The sequence below is a fragment of the Pongo abelii genome, chromosome 5 (assembly GCF_028885655.2).
Source record: "Pongo abelii isolate AG06213 chromosome 5, NHGRI_mPonAbe1-v2.0_pri, whole genome shotgun sequence".
Lineage (NCBI taxonomy): Eukaryota > Metazoa > Chordata > Mammalia > Primates > Hominidae > Pongo > Pongo abelii.
In genome coordinates this window covers 18,220,122-18,245,093 of record NC_071990.2, presented here as the reverse complement: position 1 = coordinate 18,245,093, position 24,972 = coordinate 18,220,122, and the positions used below count along the sequence as shown (strand labels likewise).

The following is a 24,972-nucleotide window of genomic DNA, read 5'->3' as shown; positions in this document are numbered from 1 at the left end:
ACTGCCACTCCTGAATCTCCATTTTGAATTGTCAAAACTAACATGTCTAAAACAAAACAACTCATTCCCACCTCCTGCAGTTTCCCCTCTAAAACCATCCTGCCCACCCCCACCCCTGAAGTCTTTCTCATCTCAACGAATAGCCACTTCTGTTCTCACAGCTGTTGAACCAAAAACTCCAAGGTCATCACTGATTTCTAGCTGACTCTCGCGCCCCACATCCAAAACTCTACAGCATTCTTTGGAATAACCTAGTCGGTCTTCAGATCTCTCATTTTCTTAGGATCTTTTAAAATGTCATCTTCTTAATAAGATGTTGCTTAATTGTTGAATATGTAAAACAAAATCCCATCCACTCTACTGGTATTTCCTATCTTCTTTAATTTGCTTTGCTGCTATCACTAATTGTCATATAATATATATTCACTTGCTCATTGTCTTGATGGCAGTGGCAGCCTGTCTGGAGCAGCTGCTGAGGGGATGCCAGCTGCAGTATGGAAGGCGCAGCCAGAGCTGCACACTCCTCAGAGTCAGCGGGGGCCAGGAATGCACAAGAGCGCCGTCCCCTACCACGTTGGCAAGGCGGGAGACCCATGTTCCTGGGCACAGCTGCAGCCATCCAGCCGCAGCTCTGTACTCAGATATCCCTGCACTCTTGGGGGCCCAGGAAGCCCTCTGCCCCTGCAGGCTTGAAAGTGCCTGCTCCTGAGGTTGCAGTGAGCCAAGAACACGCCACTGCACTCTAGCTTGGGTGACAGAGTGAAACCCTGTCTCAAAAAAAAAAAAAAAAAAAAAAAAAAGAATGTGCCTGGGAACAGGCCTCTACCCTCTACTCACTCCCAGGGCCCGCTCCAAGGCAGAGTAAAGTTGTGGCCAAGCATGGGCGCTGCTGCAACCCACCTCGGTGTGCATGTGTTCAGGGAGGCACTGACACACCAGCCACCTGCCACCTTGGCCCTCTCTGGACTTTGGGCACCAACAAGTGCGAGAAAGAGGCTGGTGGGGCCTGCAGGCACCCCTCGGCACAAACAGCCTGGGCGCCATGGATGACATGTTGATGGTGGGAGGCAGACGCGTTCCTGGGGGGAAAGGGGTAGGTCCCCGCCCACCTTCAAGCCAGGGATGGCCTGAAGCCTGGGGGGCCCAGTGGCCGGTTCCAGGCAGAGTCTGTAGCCCAGAGTGAGAACTAATGGTGCTTTTTCTGGGCCCACCCATGGGCCAATCAGCAAACACTTCCTCCCTTCTGAGCCCATAAAAACCCCAGACTCAGTCAGCGCTCAGGCCTACCAGCTGCAGGAAGGAGCTACCCACTTTGGTCTCCTCAACTCGTCAGGACCACCTGCCTGCAGAAAGGAGCTGCCCACTATGGGTCTCCTCTCCACTGAGGGCAGGACGCTAGTCGGGACAACCCCCCTGCAGAAAGGAGCAACCCACTTCAGGTCTCAGGAGAGCTGTTCTGTCACTCGGTGAAGCTCCTGTCCACCTTGCTCACTCTCCAGTTGTTTGTGTGCCTCATTCTTCCTGGACACAGGACCAGAACTCAGGACCTGCCAAATGGTAGGACTGAAAGAGCTGTAACACAAATAGGGGGTGAAACACAACCCCCCCACTCCCAACCACGTTGCAGGCAGCAAAGAGAGACAAGCTGTGGAGTGTGGATAGGATTTGAGTGGGATCAATAGTGTGGAAAATGGTATACAGTTTGAGGGTAGAAATAACACTATTCGCGTATGTTTTGGAAGGGGAACAAAAGGAAAAGGGAAGATTCAAAGAAAATGTCTAATTTTTGTCCTGCAACCCAGAGTCCAAGCAAATTTCACTGATCACATTTCTATAAAGTCCGCTGAGTACAAGGATCCTTCAGGTGAGCTAGTGGTTGAAGAGCTGGGAGAAAATAAAGGAAATCACATACAAAAGAAGGCAGCATTGAGCAGGGAAGATACTGCTTTGAGTGTCTGCAGTGTTGAATGTGTAAAAAGCATCTGCATAGATGGCCTAGAACTCTGGGAGAAGGGTCTGGACCCGGCCAAACAACATATTTCCTCTATTATAAAACAGAGAGTGTGTGTGAGAGAGGAGAGGGGAAAGAATGGGGTGGAAGGGAGCCTCTCCCCTTATATTTACAGGGGTGTAAATCTATGTGGCTGGCTATGTGAACCTTTAACGTGGCAGGTAGGATCTTTTTCCTTACGGGCACCTTACAAGCGATGGGGTCCTCAGAAACACAGCAGGAGTTATCTATCACCCAGCATGATTTCTGGGGCACTGATGAGACCGCTGATTAATTCTCCTCCGCCTCAGAGAAACACTGTCGATAGCGACTTCGGGATCTCTAAACTTCTTTACCGCCGCCCGCCGCGCCCCTCCGCGGCCCGGGACTGCTCATCATCTTTTCCAGGAAGCGACGGTGGAGACAATAAACACGCAGGCCCCCTAGCGTCCTTCCGTTCCGCGCTGCCAGGCCGCCTCGCCTCCAGCTCCCGCCCCCGCCCGCCCCACGGGACACTGCCCGCCCGCACTCCGGGGCCCGAGCGCCGACCGCACTCCAGGCGCAGCCGGGGAGAGCCCCAAGCGCGCATCCCTCCGCCCGCGGCCGAGGCGACCCCTCGCGGTCCCGCCCGCCCGGGCTTCCCGCGGAGGCGCCCGGCCGCCCCGCCTCCTCCGCCCCGCGCCCGCCAACTCCCAGCTCGCGGCCCTGATTGGTCGCCGCATTCCCGCTCTCCTTCCCGAACCGCCATTTTGAAAATCTTGTTGATTCTGGGGAGCTGAGCGCGCGGCGCGAGCGTCACGCCAGACAGCGGCCCGCGCGCCTTCTCCTCGGCGTCGGCCGCCGCCGCCTCCCAGAACCTCCTCGTGCCCTCGCGTGCCAGGCCCGCGGCGGCCGAAATCCGCGGTAAGGGCTGCATCGGGACGGCGGAGGCCCGGTCGCCCCTGCTGCGGCCGACGGGGGAGGGACGCGGCCATTTGGACGGCGGCCTGGGGCGGGGGAGGGGACGTGGAGGGCCGGCAGCTCGGGCCGGGCCGGGCCGGGAACAGCGCAGGCCGGGCGGGGGCAGCGGGCGCGGTTTCCCGCCTCGGGAATCCCTGGACGGCGGCGGCGGCGGAGCGGGAGGGAAGCGGCCCCTGGGGACTGAGCGCTGCCGTCCCGGCCATGGGAGGAGGCAACTTTCAGGGAAGGTGTCCCGCGGGAAGGGTCGCATCATTTAGGGTGGCCGCCCGGTCCTGCCCGCGGGAGTAGGAGGACCGAGACGTCCGGCTTTCTCCTCGCATGCAGGTTCACAGTATGTCCGCCTCGGCCCCTGCTGCGGAGGGAGAGGGAACCCCCACCCAGCCCGCGTCCGAGAAAGAACCTGAAATTCCCGGTCCCAGAGAGGAAAGCGAGGAGGAAGAGGACGAGGACGACGAGGAGGAGGAGGAGGAAAAAGGTGGGGGGAGTCGCATCCCAACTGATGGATTTTTCAGACCGAAGTTTTTTTGTTTTTTTCACCCAGGAAACAGTTTTCTTGCTCTTTTGGTATTTAGAGGCTTGAAGTCGGAGTGATTTTCAGCGAGAATGTGTGCACAATTTATCTGCTTTTGTGTTGAGCGATGGCGTAGAATTGACTGTGTATTCCGGTTTTTAAAGTATTTGTTAGCGTGGTAGAGATGTATTGGAGTACAGCTGACTTTTCGTCCGCTTTAAATGTTCGTTAACATTTCATCGTTTGACGGGAAGTTTGTAGGTCTTGGATTTGATGTTTTTTAACTGTGTGTGTGCACCTTTGAAGTTGCTAAGTGGATGTTCTAATTTTGTCCTTTTCATTACACATCTTTTGCCTTTTGAAGTTATTGTAAGGTCTTGGTGCAGCCCGTTAAGACTGAAGTTAATAAGGCTAGACCTGGAAGTATTTGAATACTTTAAAATATTTTTACATTTACCAGAAAGTTTCCCTCCCTGGCAAACAGCGGTGAAAGCTGTTGCTACTTGAGAAAGTAATTAAAAATGAAAAAAGTGAACTCTGAAAGAAAGTTAAATGTGAGCCCAGCACTGTCTCGGTTTCGAACCTGTGTCTGTTTCAAGGGAGGGCGATATGAGCCCTGATTTGACTGGAGGTGTGAAACGGAAACTTGACAGAGTGGAGGAGTGTGCTGCGTCAGTTTATCCAGGATGCATATGCAGTGTCTGTTTCAGGTGTACCCGCTTCTTGACATGTTTTCAAACATTTAAAAATCCGAGTCGCATCTCTTCGCATTGTTTGATATTAGCTTAGTCTGGATTTATTTCGTATATGTTTACGACTCAGCCACACTTGGGAAGAGGTTGAAGCTCTCTTCCTAAACCGGGATTTTTTTTTTAAGCCTCAACCAGCCTGTGGTCACAATCTGGGTTAAGATTACAAGGTATGCCTTTTGTTTGTTTAAAGTGGTATGTGCCCTAGGAAGGGCATATTTAAGTAAAGCATGGCTTTTTAAATATAAGTTTTTACATAAACTATTGCTTAACAATATGTTATTTTAAAATTATTTTTAATACAACTACAAAATTGGCTGCACTATCTCGCTACTAGCCAAAGAGGCTATGCACTTTTTCTCCAATTTTTTGTTTGTATTTTAGTCTTCTGGTGGGGGCAGGGTTGAGATGCCAAAGAAATGGTGAATTTTCTTCATGTCAGGAAAAAATTAGAGAAGTCATGTAAATATACTGTAAGTGGCCAACACAATAATGCATGGGGAACAGTTGGTAGTTGAAAGAATCCCATGTTTTGTTCTAGACAAATTATTTTTTAAAACGTGATGTTGTAGAAAGTTTATCCCCTAATAGTTTTATTGTAGCTCTGATTTATTATTCTTTTTACTAATTTGAGGGGTTTGTGGGACAAGCAGAATTGTGAAAGTTTTTATTCTACTTAACCCTGAATATTTAACTTTAGAATTGAGGCATCATGGAAGCCAGATAGTGAAATACTTTCTGTATTAGGCTTTTTTTTTTTTTTTTTTTTTTTTTTTGCGTTGCTATAAAGAAATACTTGAGGCAGGGTAATTTATAAAGAGAATACGTTTAATTGGTTCGTGGTTCTGCAGACAGTACAAGAAGCATGACGCCAGCATTTGCTTCTGGTGAAGGCCTCAGGAAACTTCCAATCATGGCAGAAGACAAAGGGGGAGCAGGCATTTGATTTGGGAGTGGGAGCAAGTGGTAGAAAGAGGTGCCACGCTCTTTTAAACAAGCAAATCTTGAGAGAACTCACTCACCACCAAGGATTACCATGCTAAGCCATTCATGAGGGATCTGCCCCCATGATTTAATCACCTTACCAGGCCTCACCTCCAACATTGCAAATCACTTTTCAACATGAAATTTGGAGGGGGCAAACATCCAAAGCATATCATTGCACCCCTGGTCCCCCACCTCTCATGTGTTTCTCACATTTCAAGATTCAGTTGTGCCTTCGCAGTAGTCCCCCAAAGTCCGCTCTTGTTTCAGCATTAACACAAAAGTCCCAAGTTTGTAAGTCCAAAGTTTCATCTGAGGGTGAGTTTCTTCCACCTATGAGCCTGTGAGATCAAAAACAAGTTATTTACTCCCAAGATACAACGATGGTACAGACATTGGGTAAAATTCCCATTCCAAAAGGGAGAAAGGCCAAAAGAAAGGTGCAATAGGCCCCACACAGTCTGGTTTGGTTTTTGGTTTTCTGTGTTTATTTGTTTGTTTGTTTCTTGAAACGGAGTTTAGCTCTCGTTGCCCAGGCTGGAGTGCAATGGCCTGATCTCGGCTAACCGCAACCTCTGCCTCCCAGGTTCAAGGGATTCTACTGCCTCAGCCTCTCGAGTAGCTGGGATTACAGGCATGTGCCACCACAGCTGGCTGATTTTGTATTTTTAATAGAGACAGGGTTTCTCCATGTTGGTCAGGCTGGTCTCAAACTCCCGACCTCAGGTGATCTGTGCACCTCAGCCTCCCAAAGTTTTAGGATTACAGACTTAAGCCACCGCGCCCGGCCTGCAAGTCGGAATCCTAGCAGGGCAGTCTTTAAATCTTAAAGCTCCAAAATTATCTCCTTTTACTCCATGTCTGGCATCCAGGGCACGCTGGTGCAAGGGGTGAGGGGTCCCAAGGCTTTGGGCAGCTCAGGATGCAAGCTGTTTGTGGCTCTACCATTCCGGAGTTTGGAGGTGGCAGCCCCCTTCCCACAGCTCCACTAGCCAATAGAGCCTTGGTGGTGAATCTAGGGGCCCACCCCCCATTTCCCCTCCACACTGCCCTAGTAGAGATTTTCTTATTTTTTGGGTTTTTTTTTTTTTTTTTTTGGAGACAAGGTCTTACTTGTCACCCAGGCTGGAGTGCAGTGACATGATTTCAGCTCACTGCAAACTCTGCCTCCCAGGCTCAAGCAATCCTCTCACCTCAGGAACCACAGGCATGCGTCACCATGCCCGGGTACTTTCTGTATTTTTTGTAGAGGCAAGGTTTTACCATGTTGCCCAGGCTGGTCTCAGACTCCTTAGCTCAAGTGACCTGCCCGTCTCTGCCTCCCAAAGGGCCTGGATTACAGGAATGAGCCACCACGCCTGGCACTGAGTAGCAGTTTTCTGTGAGAGTTCCACCCCTGCAGCAGGCTTCTGCCCGGGCACCCAGGCTTTCTCATATATCCTCTGAAGTCTGTCCTAAAAAAGGGGTCAGATTAGCCAAAATTGGCAGTGATTTTGGGGAAAAGGGAAGTGAGAGAAATGACTAGTAAAAGATGACTCTTAGGTTTCTGTCTTTGGCAGGTGGGTGGATGGTATTAATGTTTTTTGAAAAAAATTCACAAAGTGAGCAAGTTTGGAGATGATTATGATTTTTCCTTTGAATATTTTGAGTTTAGGTGCCTGTAGGACATGAATTGGAGCTGTCCAGATGACAGACAGGCATATGCTGTTGGCTCTCCATATCTGTGGGTTCCTCATCTGTGGATTCAATCAACCACAAATTGGTAAAAATGGATGGTTGCATCTGTACTGAACATGTACAGATTTTTTTATTATTCCTAAACAATACAGTATAACAACTATTTACATATCAGTTAAGTAGTATTAGTCATTATGAGTAATCTACAGATGATATAAAGTATATGGGAAGATGGTCATAGATTATATGTAAATACTACACCATTTTTTAAAAAAATAAGGGACTTGAGCATCCATGGATTTTGGCATCTGAGGGGCATCCTGGAATCAATCCCTCACAGATCCTGAGACAATATTAGTTAATATGAATCTCAGATGAAAGTTGTGGCTTGGAGATTGACTGGGAAGTTATTAGCTTGTAGTTGGTAATCAGAGACAAGCAAATGGTTTAAATCACTAACTTGATGAAGTTGAGTGATAGTAGGGGTTCTTTTAGTGTGATTGGTCTTCATTCTGTACAACATGGCCAGAATATACCTGTTGATAGCCCTTTTTCCTGAAGTATTCTTTCTGTGCAAATCCTTACACATCTAAGCTGTCTTTAAAAGCCAGCACACGTGCTTTGTTCCTTTTTCTCTAGTCCCAAAATAATCAGTTCCTCCTCAGTGCACAGCAATTTATTTGTATTATATCTTTCTTAAGATGTTTTATTATCTTTTATGTTGGCGTATATTTATGTCTCATTTCTTTAGTAGCATCTTTTTCAAAAGATACGTAGTCTTTATCATCCATTTATCCCCTTAGTATTGAGTGCAGCTGCACAACACAGGCATTAAATAAATGGCAGAACCTCAAACAATATATAGTATTCTTTTATCTGACTTTATTTCATTCAAAAATGATTTTATTTTAGATAAATGGAGCTTAATGTTTTGGATTTTGAAGTATATGCTACCTGTTTTCTAGATTTTTTTTTTTTTTTTGAGACGGAGTCTTGCTCTGTCGCCCAGGCTGAAGTGCAGTGGCGCGATCTCGGCTCACTGCAAGCTCCACCTCCTGGGTTCACACCTTTCTTCCGCCTCAGCCTCCCGAGTAGCTGGGACTACAGGCGCCTGATACCATGCCCGGCTAATTTTTTGTATTTTTTAGTAGAGATGGGGTTTTACCACGTTAGCCAGGATGGTCTTGATCTCCTGACCGAGTTAGCCAGGATGGTCTCGATCTCCTGACTGAGTTAGCCAGGATGGTCTTGATCTCCTGACCTCGTGATCCACCCACCTCAGCCTCCCAAAGTGCTGGGATTACAGGCGTGAACCACCATGCCTGGTCTTTTTTTTTTTTTTTTTTTTTAAATGGAGATAGGGTCTCAATATGTTGCCTAGGCTGGTCTCAAACTCGTGGGCTCAAGCGATCCTCCTGCCTTGGCTTCCCAAAGTGTCAGCATTATTGCTGTGAGCCACTGCACCTCTCTATAGATATATTTTTGTGACTACAATTTAACTTTTTTCAGAGCGATTTATGGTCATCATTATGAATGTTATTCGTAAACTACAAAGTAATGCTCTGTCAGTTGATTGCATTAATTGTAAACTTGGAGAGTTTTATCTTATCCAGGTACTTCAGGCTGTTCTGCCTGGAAGTCTTTTATTTGTGTCTCTTTTGTCAGTTTACTAAATTATTATTGTTCTCTCTATATCTTTTGAAGTTCTTAATCTCCCAGTCTAAATTTGATTATTCCTGAAGTACAGCAAACTGAATCTCAGTTATTAAATAGAATGATGTCCAAAGATTAAACAGAGCTAGATTTTTTTCACAAACGAAGTGACTGGACTGTAATGGCAGTAATTTTAGTTGGATAAAAATTAGTTTGCTTTCTAATTTTTTTTTTTTTTAACTGAGTCCCTGTGAGTGCCAGGTGAGTAAAATGTTACTCTGAAAAAATGTTCATGGTGCTCTATTAACTAATCAAGTGTTTTCATCTTTTATGTCATTTGCTTTCCAAAACCATGCTCAGAAGAAGAATAAAGTATTAGGTTTTGGGGACTTTGTTCTACATGTTTATCTAATAAAGTTAATACAATGTTTAAGCTTTTTGTTAATTAAGAAATACTAAATTAATTTCTAGAAAAGAGTCTCATCGTGGAAGGCAAGAGGGAAAAGAAAAAAGTAGAGAGGTTGACAATGCAAGTCTCTTCCTTACAGAGAGAGCCATTTACAATTGCACAAGGTAAGTTTATTCTAGCTTGCTTTCATTTTGTGGTGAAAGTGCCTAAATTTGTGAAAACAATGGTTTGTAGTTTAGTATCAGCAAGGTAGTGTTTTATACTTTCGGTATAATTTTATTTAATTTGCTCTGTAAGAGCAGAATTACATGTAAATTATGCTGTGAAAATAATTCCCATTAAGTTAACTTTGTAAATGTATTAGTAAGCCATGGGTATTTAATTGTGATTTTTTTTTTTTCCTAGGAAAGGGGCAGAAACTTTGTGAAATTGAGAGGATACATTTTTTTCTAAGTAAGAAGAAAACCGATGAACTTAGAAATCTACACAAACTGCTTTACAACAGGCCAGGCACTGTAAGATGTTTTTACACTTTAAACCTACTTGTATATTACTTCACAATGGAATCAATTTCTGTAAATGTTAGTGATCCACTAGTTCAGTTTCCACACTTTATGACTGAGCAGACTGAGGTATATACTTATTAAATGATTTATCACAGGAAACAGCTGGATATTAGCAATTGGATTATAATATCCAGGGCTCTGTCGTCTTCTTCTTTTTTTTTTTTTTTTTTAAAGACATGATCTCACTTTGTCACCCAGGCTGGAGTGCAGTGTGCAATACATGGCTCACTGCAGCCTCAACCTCCTGGGCTCAAGTGTTCCTCCCACTTAAGCCTCCCAAGTAGCTGGGACCACAGGTGCATGCCACCATACCGTGTCTGGCTAATTGTTTTACTTTTTGTAGAGGCAGAGTTTTGCCATGTTGCCCAGGCTGGTCTTGAACTCCTGAGCTCAAGCAGTCCTCCCACCTTGGCCTCCCAAAGTGTTGGGATTACAGGTGTGAGCCAGTATGCCCAGCTCTAGGGCTCTTTCTCCTGTAGTAGTTTTTATTCAAAACTGAAATTTCAAATTATGAAATCCAAATTGTGATGGTTTTAGTGACCTTTAAATGTATAGAAAGAAATTCATGTTTTTGGATTTTCTCAACATTCAGAATAAGTGATTTGGTATAATTGTATCTCATTTTTAGCAAATACCTGATAAATTGGATGATAGTTTTTTGCTAAAGGATTGTTATTATGCTGTACATAAAACTTAGTATATTATATAATTGATGGAACTGCTTTAGGTTGTACGTGGGCAAAGTAAAGTTGGGTGTTAGAATGAGGTAGAATAGAATGTCTGACGCATGACATAATTTATTTTCAGTGAGTCTGTTAATCTCATTTAATCCTTAAACCAATTTAATTTACACAAGTCCCATAACTAGTGAACGGTATTAACTTTTTGTGGTACTCGCTATTCTTTGCTTTGAAAGAATAAAGTCCTTGATTTGGAAAAGAAGAGTTACTAGTAACTTTATTACTTATGAAAAGGATATATTTTTAAGTAGTAACTTTCCACATCCCCTGGTACTGTCAGATAACTTTTGATTGTGGTAAAAATTCCCCAGTGAAAATTTTTTCAAATTTTTTTTTCAGAAACTTAAGTTTGTAGGATTTTTATAATGTTAATATGTTAATGACAAATACATTTTTCAGTTTTGAATAAGAAATGTTGAATATTGAACCCATATTGAATTGGTTGACTGTTCAGCCAGTATTGTAACTTACAGACAGGTATGAAAATAAAGATGTTGGCTTTGAATTGGCTTTGAATTTATTCTTGTGTACATTACTGGGTAATAAATAGCATTAATAATAAGGAACATTTTCAGGTGTCCTCATTAAAGAAGAATGTGGGTCAGTTCAGTGGCTTTCCGTTTGAAAAAGGAAGTGTCCAATATAAAAAGAAGGAAGAAATGTTGAAAAAGTAAGTTATTTTTATAAATACTGTATTTTGATTAATATGCTTTCAGTTTATTTTTTAATGTTAAATCACATTCGGGCCAGGCACAGTGGCTCACACCTGTAATCCCAGCACTTTGGGAGGCTGAGGCAGGCGTATCACCTGAGGTCGGGAGTTCGAGACCAGCCTGACCAACATGGAGAAACCCCATCTCCACTAAAGATATAAAATTAGCCGGCTGTGGTGGCGCCTGCCTGTAATCCCAGCTACTTGGGAGGCTGAGGCAGGAGAATTGCTTGAACCTGGGAGGCGGAGGTTGTGGTGAGCCAAGATTGGGCCATTGCACTCTAGCCTGGGCAACAAGAGCGAAACTGTCTCAAAAAAAAAAAAAGATTCATAGAAGCATTGGCCACTTTTTTAAATGTATGTAACTGAGCCAATTTGGTCGGCTTTCCCTTTATATTGTGGAGAACATTTGTAAGCTTGCCTATATTAACACCTTGGTTTCTTCCATTTTCTGTTTCAGATTTAGAAATGCCATGTTAAAGAGCATCTGTGAGGTTCTTGATTTGGAGAGATCAGGTGTAAATAGTGAACTAGTGAAGAGGATCTTGAATTTCTTAATGCATCCAAAGCCTTCTGGCAAAGTGAGGATCAATTTTTATTTTTTTCATAAGAAATCAGTTATTCATAACCTTTATATGAAACGAAAGTTGATTAATAACAGCATGGCTGTCAGTATTCATTCATATCTACATTCAAAGAATATACCTTCTGTTGACGTATCTGCAATAATTTCCTGATAGAAATAATATAGATGCCATAGGGATATGTTGCTTCAGAAAATCAGATACAAGGGATATAAGGTTAAGAATAGTGAATTAATGTCAGAAGGGACAGAAAGTACTAGTAGTCAGGGTTAGGTATCTAGAAGACACTGGAAGAATAGGAAGAGGTTGGGCTGAGGATGAGGTGCAAGGCTGGAGGGAAGGAGTGCAACGTGTAATCAAGTGAAGACAAAATAGGGGGTATATTAGAACTGGATGTTTTCCTAGATCCTGGAATAAATTATTAAAAAGTGACATTTAAAAGCTAACTCTTGCAAGTTTCCTATATTAGGTTTCCAGAATCCGCAGCAGAGCCCAGGAGCCAGACAGGGAAGTAAAATGGCCTTATAGTTTTCTCATTCTTCCTAAAAGCTAGTAGGTTTGCCCTAATTATTTAATGGTAACAAATGACATAGGTGACTTAAAATGTCTGTTGAAGTGTTACATGACCTTGCATTTTTAGTGTGATTTAGGTCTGTCAGCAAATGTTTTTATATTCTTCCCCATCTTGACAGGAAAGGAAGTGTGAGAGATCTAGCAGGCCTAGGAGTTCAGGGGAATGCCATCTGTGATGGGAGATGGCATTAATCAAAACCCGAAAATAGCTCTGGGACTTTGTTTTGGTCTGCCCTTGGTCCTTACTACCCTTAGCTGCACGAGGACAGAAAAACAGCACTTAAGGTGTAAACTTTTGTTATACAACTACAAACGCAAGGGGTATGATGATTTTTGGTGTTTTAAATTGGCTTATTTAAAGACAAAATACTTCTTATTTTCTAACTTTTACTATAGCTATACTTGTATTTTTTAAGGATTTAGTGTGAGGCAAGGTGATCACTATTTACTCAGAAGCAATTTTTACTAGGTTGTTATGACAGATATTTTTACATTTATCTTTTTCTCAGTGGTTTTCCAATTTATTGGTTTCAGGATACTGTTGCCCTCTTAAAAAATTAGTGAGGACCCCAAGAGCTTTTTTTAATATGAGTTATTTTGATCTTCACTGTATTTGACATTAGAACTGAAAAATTTTTATTTTAAAATGTTAAAAATAATATTTTCTATGAAAAATAACTTTTCAAAAGAATTAAAAGAGTTGCATTTTATGTTTTTGTACATCTGTTTAATGTCTGGCTTAAGAGAAAACAGCTTGATTACCATTTGCTTCTGCATTCAGTCTTTTTGTGTTGTTGTTGTTGTTACTGTTGTTTTGAGACAGATTCTCACTCTGTTGCCCAGGCTAGAGTGCAGTGGCACAATCTCTGCTCACTGCAACCACTGTCTCCCAGGTTCAAGCGATTCTTCTGCCTCAGTCTCTGCAGTAGCTGGGATTATCGGCGTGTGGCACCATACCTGGCTAATTTTTGTATTTTTAATAGAGATAGGGTTTTCCCATGTTGGCCAGGCTGGTCTCGAACTCCTGACCTCAGGTGATCTGCCCGCCTCGGCCTCTCAGAGTGCTGGGATTACAGGCATGAGCTACTGCGCCTGGCCACATTCAGTCTTTTGCAATGTATTGTTTTGTTTAAAATTTATGAAGGGCCTGATGCAGTAGCTTATGCCTGTAATCCATGCCCTTTGGGAGGCCAAGGCAGGTGGATCACTTGAGCTCAGGAGTTGAAGACCAGCCTGGGTGACAGAGTGAGGCTGTCTCAAGAAGAAATTAGCCAGGCGCTGAGGCACACTCCTGTAATCCCAGCCACTTGGGAGGCTGAGGTGGAAGCCTGAACTCAGGAGGTCAGTGCGGCAGTGAGCTATATTCATGCTACTGCATTCCATCCTGGGTGACAGAATGAGATCCTGTCTCAATAAGTATATAAAGAAAACTGAGCCTTACATAAAAAGAATATTTTTAAAGTCTTTTTAGATAATTGTGTATATTCTCTTTTTGATACCATACAATACCAAAACTCTACATAAGTTGTAGTTTCCTAAAGATTAGTTGTAATGTTTAATGTAGGTCTGAAACCAGGTTAATTAACTTGGGTCTTGTATGTATAGTTTTGTAACATACATTTACCGTTTGTAAATATTGGTTCCCTGAATTATGTCTTCCAAATGTTGATGTTCTATTGAATAGTCATTAAATCATGCTCATTGATATAAACACCATCTCATCAGAAAAATTACTTAGGCCTTGGAAAACTATCAAGTTCACAGTAGTAGATGTGAATTTTCCAGAATTCTAATTTCCACTTGAAATCATAACATTTATCATTGGCGATAAATGCTCTCAGTTTTCCTTGAAGTGACAAGCTCACCTTGTTCATTTTTGAGAACATCTCGATATCAGATACCTAAGTCTGAGTTAGCCATATTTGTTCTTTTAAAAAGTGGTGTTCTCTGGGAGGTGAAGCTTGCAGTAAGCCGAGATCGTGCTGCTGCACTACAGCCTGGGCGACAGAGCGAGACTGTCTCAAAAAAAAAAAAAAATGTGGTGTTCTATGAAAAAGGAGCTTGGAGCGTGTTTAGCTCACAACTCAGATACACAAATGCTCTTCCTTCAGAAAACCATTGAACTTCAGTTGTAGCCATATTTATGTATATCTTCCATTTTGTCACAGATACTAGAAAGACATGTACTTCAGAGTTAACACAGTATGTATTGCTTTATCAAGGACGTTATTAAGTGAAACCATTTGCCTTTTTTGTTTCTGCTCGTGTGTGGTTGTGAGGAATACAATGACTAATATATGTTGCTTCCTTGATTAGTACTAAGGTGCCATCAGTTTTACCCACCTTTGCTTTCCTTTGCTTTTGCAATTAGTACAAATGTCAACACAGTGAAAAGAGCAGATAAATAGTGTTGCTATTATTATGAAAATAGTTTCTACCTCGGAGACTCCGAAAAAGGTCTCAGGAAACCCCAAAGTCCTTGAACCACACTGTGAGAATCTGTTTTTTCTTGTCATATAGAATCTAACTCTTATGTCAGTTTTTTGTATGTGATTCTGTGATGATTACTCCTTAATTTGATAGTATCGAGCTCAGGCTATTTTCTTTTCTATTTTTTTGGAGACAGTGTTTTACTCTGTTGCCTAGACTGGAGTGTTGTGGTACGATCATGGCTCAATGCAGCGTTGACCTCCTGGGCTCAGGTGATCCTCTCACCTCAGCCACCCAAGTAACTGGGACTATAGGTGTATGCCACCATGTGTGGCTAAATTTTACATTTTCTTAGAGACAAGGGCTCACTATATTGTCCAAGATGGTCACAAACTCCTGAGCTCAAGTGATCTTCTTATCTTGGCCTCCCAAAGTGTTGGGATTACAGGCATGAGCCACCATGTCTGTCCTAGAGCTATTTACTATGCTACCAGCAGTTTCCTTTTTCTCCTCTTTAACAATTTTTCAATTGTTAAGTGAATACAACATTAATCATTGATTGCTTTCCTATCCTTCTATTGTACTTTACCTTATTTTGTTAATCAGATTTTGTTTCCAAAAAGAGATAATGCTATTGACACTGGATTTTGATTAATAGATTTAACTATTTTTAGAGTCAGTATAGGAAAACTCTAAGGCATTTGTATATTACTACTTTTTGGATTTTGGTTTTAAAACTCCTCGTTTACTTTTGGGAATTGCATTTTTTTTTTATTGGCTGCTTGAATAACTTAACATCTTTTCACTTTCCTGGATAGATTTATCCAGAACCTGTTTCAGTCCTCATACTAATAATTCGATATACAGATTACATCCTTGTTACCTGTGTCTGGTTTCTGAGCTGAGATTGTGAGGGATATTATGTTTTTCTAATGCATTTGAGACCTGGAGATCATGTAACAAGTAGTAAGAGCTTGGACAGTGAGAGTTACCTTTTCTCCAAACAGTGCTGTCAAATAATTTATCCACATGGATTAAGGTTCTGATAATAGTTGTTAATGGTAGTATCTCACATAGCAAGGATATGTGTATGCATTCACGATTTCTTATAGAGAATCTTCTCTGAGAAATGTCTTCAATCCACCAACTTCAAGTTCCTGGAATGACCTAATTTGGCTGTTTCCTAGTGCGCCTTTAGAAGGGTATGTTGTTGGAGCAATCTAGAGGTTATTCTGTGGTTTCTTTGCAGAGAGCTCGAGAGTACCATATTATACAAAGCAGCCACTTTTTCTTAATTTTTGTGTAGGTGACAATGACCCCTAGACTGGAGGTTCCTGGGAGGTAAAGGACCTGTCATTCTACTCTCTGAATGAAAAATACTGCCTAAAGTTATCACAAACATTTACACAATTGGATACCTTAAGGTTATATTATGGGATTTTACCTTAATGTTTCTGCTTATTGCAGAAAATAAAGTAACAAAGCTAGAAATAAAAGAATATAAAAGTTGCTCAATCCCAGAAATAAATATTAATTCTGTAATGCGCATTTTAACATTCTTGATGTTAGGTAATTTTATGGTTTTCAGTTTTAGAATTTAGCAAAACTTCCTTGAGAAAGCACTTAAAAATTAAATTTGTTGTTTAATATAATCAACTCATTTTCATCAGGTGATCTCTGCTTTTAATATACATGGTTTAATTGATTATCAGAATAATAGCAACATATTCTTAGTTTCATAATTAACATACTCATCATTTATTGTATACTTACAGGCATCAGTGAGAATATGATCCTGACATTGTTGAAAGTAGAGGCCAGAAGTAATGAATATAAACTGTATAGTTCATTCATAAATTCAGGATGTATAATTGGTAATAAAGTTATACATTTTTTTTTATGGGCTAGGTGTGGTGTTTCACACCTGTATCCCAGCACTTTGGGAGGCCAGGGTGGGTGGATCACTTGAGGTCAGGAGTTTGAGACCAGCCTGGCCAACATGGTGAAACACTGTCTCTGCTAGAAATACAAAAATTAGCTGGGCGTGATGGTGCACACTTGTAATCCCAGCTACTGCACAACAGAATGAGACTCTGTCTCAAAAAAAAAAAAAAAAAAAAAAGGTTTTTCTCCCACTCCTTTGATTGGAGTGTTGGGCCTTCTAAAGCAAGGAGCTTCTTTGGCAGTGACAGTTTTTTGTTGGTTTTTTTTGTTGTTGTTGTTGTTTTTTTTGAGATGGAGTCTCACACTGTTGCCCAGGCTGGACTGCAGTGGCGTGATCTCGGCTCACTGCAAGCTCTGCCTCCCGGATTCACGCCATTCTCCTGCCGCAGCCTCCCGAGTAGCTGGAACTACAGGCGCCCGCCACCACACCCAGCTAATTTTTTGTATTTTTAGTAGAGACGGGGTTTCACCGTGTTAGCCAGGATGGTCTCAATCTCCTGACCTCGTGATCCGCCCGCCTCGGCCTCCCAAAGTGCTGGGATGGTAGTGACAGTTTTAATGCTTGTAGGGATGAAATAAATTACAAATCTAACTTAAAATATTATCATGACAAAGTATTAACAGCCGTTGGAGCTTAACATAATGTGTCTTGAGCTTCTAGTCCCGTGTCAGAACCTAGAATACATATTTCTCAACAATTGAGAAGGGTCTTACTAGGTGTTTAGAACACAAATGGTATTAGTAACACAGTTTTAGGTTAACCTGACACGGTTAAAGATTATTCTCTGTAAAGCTGCTGGGCTTGTAAATACAATTTCTTGAGAGAGGAATAAGAAATTGAGTTGATAAGTCATCAAGAAGAGAATTGATGGAAATATTATACCTCATTGGTGTTATCTTTATAAATTTTTATGCAGCCATTGCCGAAATCTAAAAAAACTTCTAGCAAAGGCAGTAAAAAGGAACGGAACAGTTCTGCAATGGCAAGGAAGGCTAAGCGAACCAAATGTCCTGAAATTCTGTCAGATGAATCTAGTAGTGATGAAGATGAAAAGAAAAACAAGGAAGAGTCTTCAGATGATGAAGATAAAGAAAGTGAAGAGGAGGTAAAATATTTTACTATATTTTTAAATCATTTCATTCCATGGGGAGAGTTAAATATTTCTGCTATAAAGTACAGCCAGAAAACACTTCCTTATTGGTTGTTTTTAATTCTGAAGATGCAGAAATAATTAAGTATGAACCCATTTCTTTTCCTTAAAGAACTTTTAGTTTCATTACCATGTCAGAGTATGAGTCAGAAAAGAGTGAGGTTGGTGTGGACTGGATTTGAAGTGGGCCTTGAGCTGGACGTTGAAGACCGAGTAGATAAATGGGAAGGGAAGCAGAAGTGGTGCATATCCTGAATAGGACCACATAGGAGCAGATTCTTTGAGGATTTTTTTCATAATATATTGATACTTTATAATTGACTTGAATCATTTTATTTTACGGAAAAAGCAAGGGGCTTAAGGCCCTTTTTTTCCCCCCCTCAACCTTTAGGGGACTGTGTAGTGAGAATAAACAGCATTTGAAGTTTATATAATGAGTGGATGAGTTTTGTATTACCTGTCATTTTCTTTTATTTGGGAGTATTTGTAAAAGTTGAGACTGCTTAGTTTCCAAAGTGAAACTTCATGAAGAAGAGAACTGCTGAAGCAATTAAATAAGAGGGTTAGCCTCTTCAGTCAGGTAGATCATGGAGAGTGGGTACAAGAGATGGGTTTCTATTATTGTTAATGATGTTTTGGTAGACTGTATTTTAACTTTGATGTTTTCCTTCAAAGGTCAGAACTTGCTCTATAGATTGGGTAATCAGCCTTACCTTATTTAGGGACTTGAATAATGTCAACTTGACATTTTGGACCAGGTGATTCTTAGTTGTAGGTGATACTCCCAAGCCCCCCTTGTGACAACCAAAAATGTTCTTCAGACATTGTCAAATGTCCCTGGGGCGAGACAAGGAGGGAATCGTCTCCACTGAATTAGAAGAAATAAAGATATAGTGAACTCTGGTATTATATGATATGTGTGTGTGTTTAGTATGTATGTTTGTCTTGAGTTATTTACAATTCATGCTTGTTTTAACGTCAAATTTTATAAAGACTTCTATAAAGCTAAGTATGAAATGCTTCATCATTTAAGAAAGAGAGTTACGAATCCAGCAGGTGCTTCATAAATATCTTAATATATATTTGGCACGAAGGAAAATAAGTAATCTGAGCATTAAGGTCTTTATGGATTGGATATCCGGGAGGAAAACATGTTTGTTTACATGTATATATGTAACAGTGGAAATTTTTAAACTAATAGTATCTTCATTCAGGAAATATTTGGTGTCTACTATGTGCCATTCAGTTTCCTAAACTCTCTTTATGGGCAGAGTTAAAGCATGAAACGTTGTCATAGAATATAAATGTCTAATTTTTTCATAGAGACGTTAGCATGGGCTCTGGAAACTGAGTTCAAATCTGACCTCTATATTGGATATTACTGTATTAGTATAAGCAAGTTATTTAAACTATACCTCAGTTTCCCATCTGTAAAATGGGGAGTGATAATAGTATTAGCCTCATAGGGTCATATTAAAGGATTTTATTTAAAATACTTAAATCGGTGCCTGGTGCATATAGTATGTAAGTATTAGTTGCTATTATTATTAGAATTAAAATGATGTTTTATGACAAGTAAAACTTCTAAATTGAATCTTCTTGTCATTACTAGGTGCAGGTTAAAAAGTGAGGGCAGGCCGGGCGTGGTGGCCCATGCCTGTAATCCCAGCACTTTGGGAGGCCGAGGCGGGCGGATCACCTGAGGTCGGGAGTTCGAGACCAGCCTGACCAACATGGAGAAACCCCGTCTCTACTAAAAATACAGAATTAGCTGGGCGTGGTGGTGCATGCCGATAATCCCAGCTACTCGGGAAGGCTGAGGCAGGAGAATTGCTTGAACCCGGGAGGCAGAGGTTGCAGTGAGCTGAGATCGCACCATTGTACTCCAGCCTCGGCAACAAGGGCGAAACTCCGTCTCAAAAAAAAAGAGCATTTTATACTCATTTTTAAAATTTGCTTTCTAAATTGTTGTCCCATAGTTCTGTAGAGGTAGTTGAACTTGGTGTATGCAGATGATATCTGATTTATACCCATATTGGTTCCAGGATAATAATCACAAGTGGAACCATCTCACTATAAATCAAACCTTTACCTTCTGTAGTGCCCTAATCTAGGGTCTGTGACTAGAAACCCAGGTCAGTTTATGAAAATCCATGGGAGAAGAAAATGTAAAAATGCTTTTACAAACATTAGGTATATGAAATCACACAATATAAAAGCTATATCATATTTTATTAGAGGGATTTTTTCCTACCTTTGCTAGTACTTGACAGATTTTATAAAATGTAAAATACAATTTGGACTGAGAAATTGTTCCCCCCCTTTTTTTTTTCCTGGCAAATGTGTCTCCAACAAGCATTGTTGCTTTAAATTTAGCACTGTCTTCAACTTTTTATTGCTGATTCAGTTTCTGTGAAAGGCCTTTGAAAGGTAAGTTCTGGCAAGAGGAACAGTGTATCTGTGGCAACTTTGTTTTTCCTTATTCCATTTTATGAAGACTCAGTTCTAAATGGCAGCCATGTTAGGAACTTCACAAATGGAGCTATTTTTGGTCATTACTGTGAAAGGACCTCTTTTCTAAGAAGCCATAAAGAAAAGTTGCAAGTTAGTCACGAAAGTTTTGGATTGCCTGTAGATTTCTTTGTGATAGGAAATTAGTGAGTTAATATTCTGTTTATTTTCTGACACAGATTTTTCTTTGATAAATAAAAGACTCTTATTCATTAAGATCAGCTTCTTGTTCTGTTTTTCTTGGAGTAAATAACTGAATTTGGGTAGATTGATTTTACTTTTTTCAGTTTCCTCTGTAAAATGAGGATTTTGAACTGTGTAGTCAAATATACTCTATTCATTGTTGAAGTAAGAAATCTTATGCGAGCAGAGTAAGTTTATAGTCCTTTGGCTAATTATGTGAGGTTAAATTGTATTTATTTTCCTCCTAGTTTCATATTTAACTTTAGATGTGTAGAAGACTAAGGTGTTTATAAGTAAATTCAGTGTTAAGATGAAATCACTGAAATCTATATAGTTAATTGAAATGACAGTTTTACAAAAGTAATTTAAAAAAAAAAGTCAGATTTAGCATATTAGCTGATAATTGCTAAAGCACTTGTTTGAGGTTTTCTGTACCTGTACCTCTACCTCTGCTTTTATGATATGCAGTGAGTGAGTCACAATAGTTTTGCAATTCTTTTCCTTGTAATTAAATAAAAGAGTATTCTTTGTGAGAGTAAGTTCAGAAAGAAATTCCTTTATAAAAGAGCCATTTTGAATTTCCTTATTAGCTTGTCTCTTGGACATTGGCTTTTTAGGACAGTAAAAGGAGAGCAATTGGGAAGGAAGTGGTGGATGATTTTTTTTTCTTTTGATGAGAGAATAGGAAAATAAACAGGTTATTTTCTCTAAACTGATTATGAAAATCAGCTGGTTCCTATGTTGGGTTAGCTTCTTCAGGGCAGGATTGCTAAAATGAGTGTATTAGTCCTTTCTCACGCTGTTAATAAAGACATACCCAAGACTGAGTAATTTATAAAGGAGTTTAGTTGACTCAGCTCCACATGGCTGGGGCGGCCTCACAATCATGGTGGAAGGTGAATGAGGAGCAGAGACACATCTTAAGCGGCAGCAAGCAAGAGGGTATGTATAGGGCAACTCCCTTTTATAAAACCATCAGGGCCGGTGAGAGTTTTTCACTATCATGAGAAAAACCCCCCCCCATGATTCAGTTACCTCCCACTGGGTCCCTCCCACGACGTGGGGATTATTACAATTCAAGGTGAGATTTGGGTGGGGACGCAGAGCCAAACTGTATCACTGAGCCGTTAAGGTTAAACCACATTTGGTCATAAACCACATTTGGTCATGCTATTCACAGGTGTTAACCTTGAGGCATAGAGAAATTACTGCAGAGTACAGAAAAAAGGGGGAAATAGTACCTATTGGAGAAAACAATTCTAACAGTCTTTTAGACCCTTTAAAAGCATATTTTATTTTTCATCTTATCCTAATACCTCTTTCTTCAATTTTTATAGCTCATACGTGTCTTGAAAGTATGAAACAAACTGTGGAGTTTTACTTTATGAGTATTTAGAATTTATCTGAATGTTGCCATATGTTATCAGGAATGTTTTCTGCTGAAATAATTCTCAGCCTTACTAATAATGTTCGAAACAGGAGTTTGTTTTTCTTTCATGACAAGAAGCCTACAGACAGGGAATTCTAGGGCCAGTACAGCAGTTCAAGAAAGGAATTGAGGCTGTGGGTACCATCCTTTCCTGATCTCTCATCTTTAGTATATGGCAATTAACTTCATGATCACAAGGTGGTTGTTTTACCTTTAGACATTGTATTCATGTTCCAGATAAGGAAGAGCAAAATGTTTTCTTCTAGTGATGTTTTGGCTTTTTTCCCAGATGCCTTTTACCAGAGATCTCCATATACATGGCATCAGCCAGCACTTTGTCGTCTGCCCACCTAACTGCAAGAGAAGCTCTGAGATCTAGGTGTCAGCTTTCCTACCTTTATAAGAGGAAGGCAAATCAAAAGTGGGTTGTTCAGTGAGCCATCCTACAACGTTTGCCAAGTCAGAGAAACTCCATTATAATTTTTGGTAAACTATCTATTTGGACCATTCAAGGGATTATCTGGTAGTGGTAAGGTGAATGTGAAAGTTTTGTTAGTCCTTTCACATTGTGTTTTAGAAAACTAAAGTATCTCTTCCTCTCACACGTTGATCAGAGGAATTGCAAAATCTGTATAAACCATTTAAACCTTTTGTTGGAAGGCAGAATTGAATAATCACCATACTAAAACCCATTTAAACTTGCTTTCATAATCTTCTGTGAAATATAACTAGACTTGCACATTCTTTCCTCTTGGCATTCTGAGTTTTCTCAGCCAAGTTGTTGAAAGAATAGTGTATTTTAAGCTAATTTTTATTTTGTTCATCTGTTCACCCAGTACAACCTTTCTGCTGTGAGGACAGAATTCTGGCTCTGTGACAGGCGTCTTTTTTGGAGACCCTCCTTCAAGAGCCCTGCTGCCTATAAATCATAGGTAAGCCTTGCTTTCCCAAGAGTTTTTTTTGCCTTCCTTCAGAAAGTGCTTATGTCATTCCTCTGATTCTGTACCTTCATGGTTATCAGAGACAGGGAGAATCCCCTTCACGTTTTTGAAACTTCTGTATTACTGATCCTTTAAACATTTAGGTTATAGTACATTGTACTATGTGAAATTAATGGCAGCTGTTCATTTTTATTTGTTCCCCTTTCGAACATCAGAAATAGTTGAGGGTCCTGATTGAACCACTCAGCATATAGAGAAGTAGCAAAACTCGAATCTTTAAATCTCATGACAATTTGGAAATCAGCTTTTTCTTTAAAAAAAACTTACCTAATTTTCCCTCCATTTTGTTGAAAGACTCAGTCTTGTCTCCAGTTAGGTTAAATAACAAGATGTTAACCATTGTGAGTATTTTCAACATTATTTCCTCATAATGCCATATAATGTTTTTTATTATAATCACTAAAGTTTTCAAGATATTTTGAAAGAGACTTAAAATGGGGGTCAGTACATTACTTATTTTTGAGACAGAGTTGTACGTCTTACTCTGTTGCCCAGGCTGGAGTACAGTGGTGAGATCATGGCTCACTGCAGCCTTGAACTCCAGGGCTTAAGTGATCCTGCCACCAGGTGGCTAGCAATTTTTAAATTTTTTGTAGAGACAGGTTCTTGCTCTGTTGCCCACTGGCTTTTGATTTCTGAGATAACCACTTTTTGATTGCTCAAGTCTGAATTGGGAGTATGCTAAGTGCTGTTAGGGTTACAGAAGATATTTTCCAAGCAAATGCCATTTGATACTTAGCATTATAGGATTTCTAAAGAAGGAAAATCTTCATGCCTCTTGAGGAAAGGCTTTGGGTAGAAGTGGAAGTACTGCCAATTCAAGTTGACCTTGGGAATGGAGAGGAAAGTTGTACGTGTGAACACAGATAAGGAGCAGGGAAGGCAAGGTGCCTTTGACTAACTTGTGGTTAGAGTTGTGTGCCCAGAAGTAGAGCAATGAGAGATGAAACTAAAGTAATGTAGGTTGAACCCATACTATAGAGAACCCATGAAGCTGGGCATTGTTGTGTGACTAATGTGTTTGGTGGTAGATTCATTATTCTCACTGATTCAAAATGATTGTCTTATTCTATACCTGAGCATTTTACTAAGTGGGAGAAAAAAAGAACTGAGACACGTCCTCTGGTCTTCCAGGAAGTACCACTCATTCAGTAAGCATTTATTAGCACCTACAAGGAAGAAACTATTCAAAGCGTATATGCTATGTGCTTTCACATCTTGGATCTCATTTAGTCTTGACTCCATGAGAGGTGAGGTATATATCCTCATTTTTGTATTTGAGGATATAATAAATATATAAAGAACCTTTTTCAGTGCTTTCTCTTTATGGTAGTCACCTCTTACCTGAAAGGAGTACGTTTCCAGACCCCCAGTGTATGCCTGAAACTGCAGATCATGCCAAGCCCGATTGCTGTCATTTGGGACATGTTTCTGTTCATGTTTCCCACCCTGAAATTATGCCTTTTTCATCATAACTAAGCACTTATCCTGCACTGTGGCTATAACTTTCGCAGTTTGAGGTTTGACAGCAGAGCCAGCACAAAGGTCTTTTCCCTTCACAATTTCACATATAGAAGATTTGTTCTTACTATAGATCTTAGCAACCTCAACATACGATTTTTTTCTTTCCTAAGTAAAGAGCTTTCACTTAAAAGAACCCACTTTATGGCTTCTCTTTGGCATGTTTGAATTGCCAGCATTACTACTACTGGGCTTTGGGGCCATTATTAAGTCACATAAGGGTACTTGGGCACAAGCACAATGATACTGCAACAGTTGATAGGATAACCAAGATGGCTGCTAGTGACTAATGGGCCAAGGTGCTGGGAGCATCTACAGTGTGGATATGCTGGACAAAGAGATGATTCACATCCCGGGCAGGCGTGAGCAGGATGACATGAGATTTCATCACGCTACTCAGAACAGCATGCAATTTTAAATTTATGAGTTGTTTATTTCTGGAATTTTCCATTTAATATTTTCAGACTATGGTTGACAACAGGTAGTTGAAACCATGTGCAGAAAGAGAAACCATAGATAAAGGGAGACTGCCGTATTATTCTTTCTTCTTTTTTGAGACAGTCTTGCTTTGTTGCCCAGGCTGGAGTACAGTGGCACGATCGATACTCACTGCCACCTCTACCTCCCAGGTTCAGCAGTTCTTGTGGCACAGCCACCCTAGTAGCTGAGTCCACAGGTGCGTGCCACCACACCT

At 40.8% G+C, this 24,972-nt stretch overlaps 1 protein-coding gene across 2 annotated transcripts in view; it reads left to right on the top strand.

Annotated features, from left to right (window-relative positions):
* Positions 1–2,474: 2,474 nt before the first annotated feature.
* DEK (DEK proto-oncogene) overlaps positions 2,475–24,972 on the top strand; it is a 40,431-nt gene continuing 17,933 nt past the window's right edge. Inside the window, exons 1-7 of one of the 2 annotated variants that reach the window (XM_002816465.6) lie at positions 2,475–2,893; positions 3,275–3,425; positions 8,996–9,097; positions 9,339–9,448; positions 10,815–10,909; positions 11,412–11,532; positions 17,400–17,588. In XM_002816465.6, the coding sequence (XP_002816511.2) occupies positions 3,284–3,425; positions 8,996–9,097; positions 9,339–9,448; positions 10,815–10,909; positions 11,412–11,532; positions 17,400–17,588 (759 nt within the window). In that variant the 5' untranslated portion in view covers positions 2,475–2,893; positions 3,275–3,283. Of the gene's footprint in view, positions 2,894–3,274; positions 3,426–6,692; positions 6,957–8,995; positions 9,098–9,338; positions 9,449–10,814; positions 10,910–11,411; positions 11,533–17,399; positions 17,589–24,972 lie in introns of those variants that run through there. The other variant, XM_054557262.2, reaches the window with a different exon arrangement.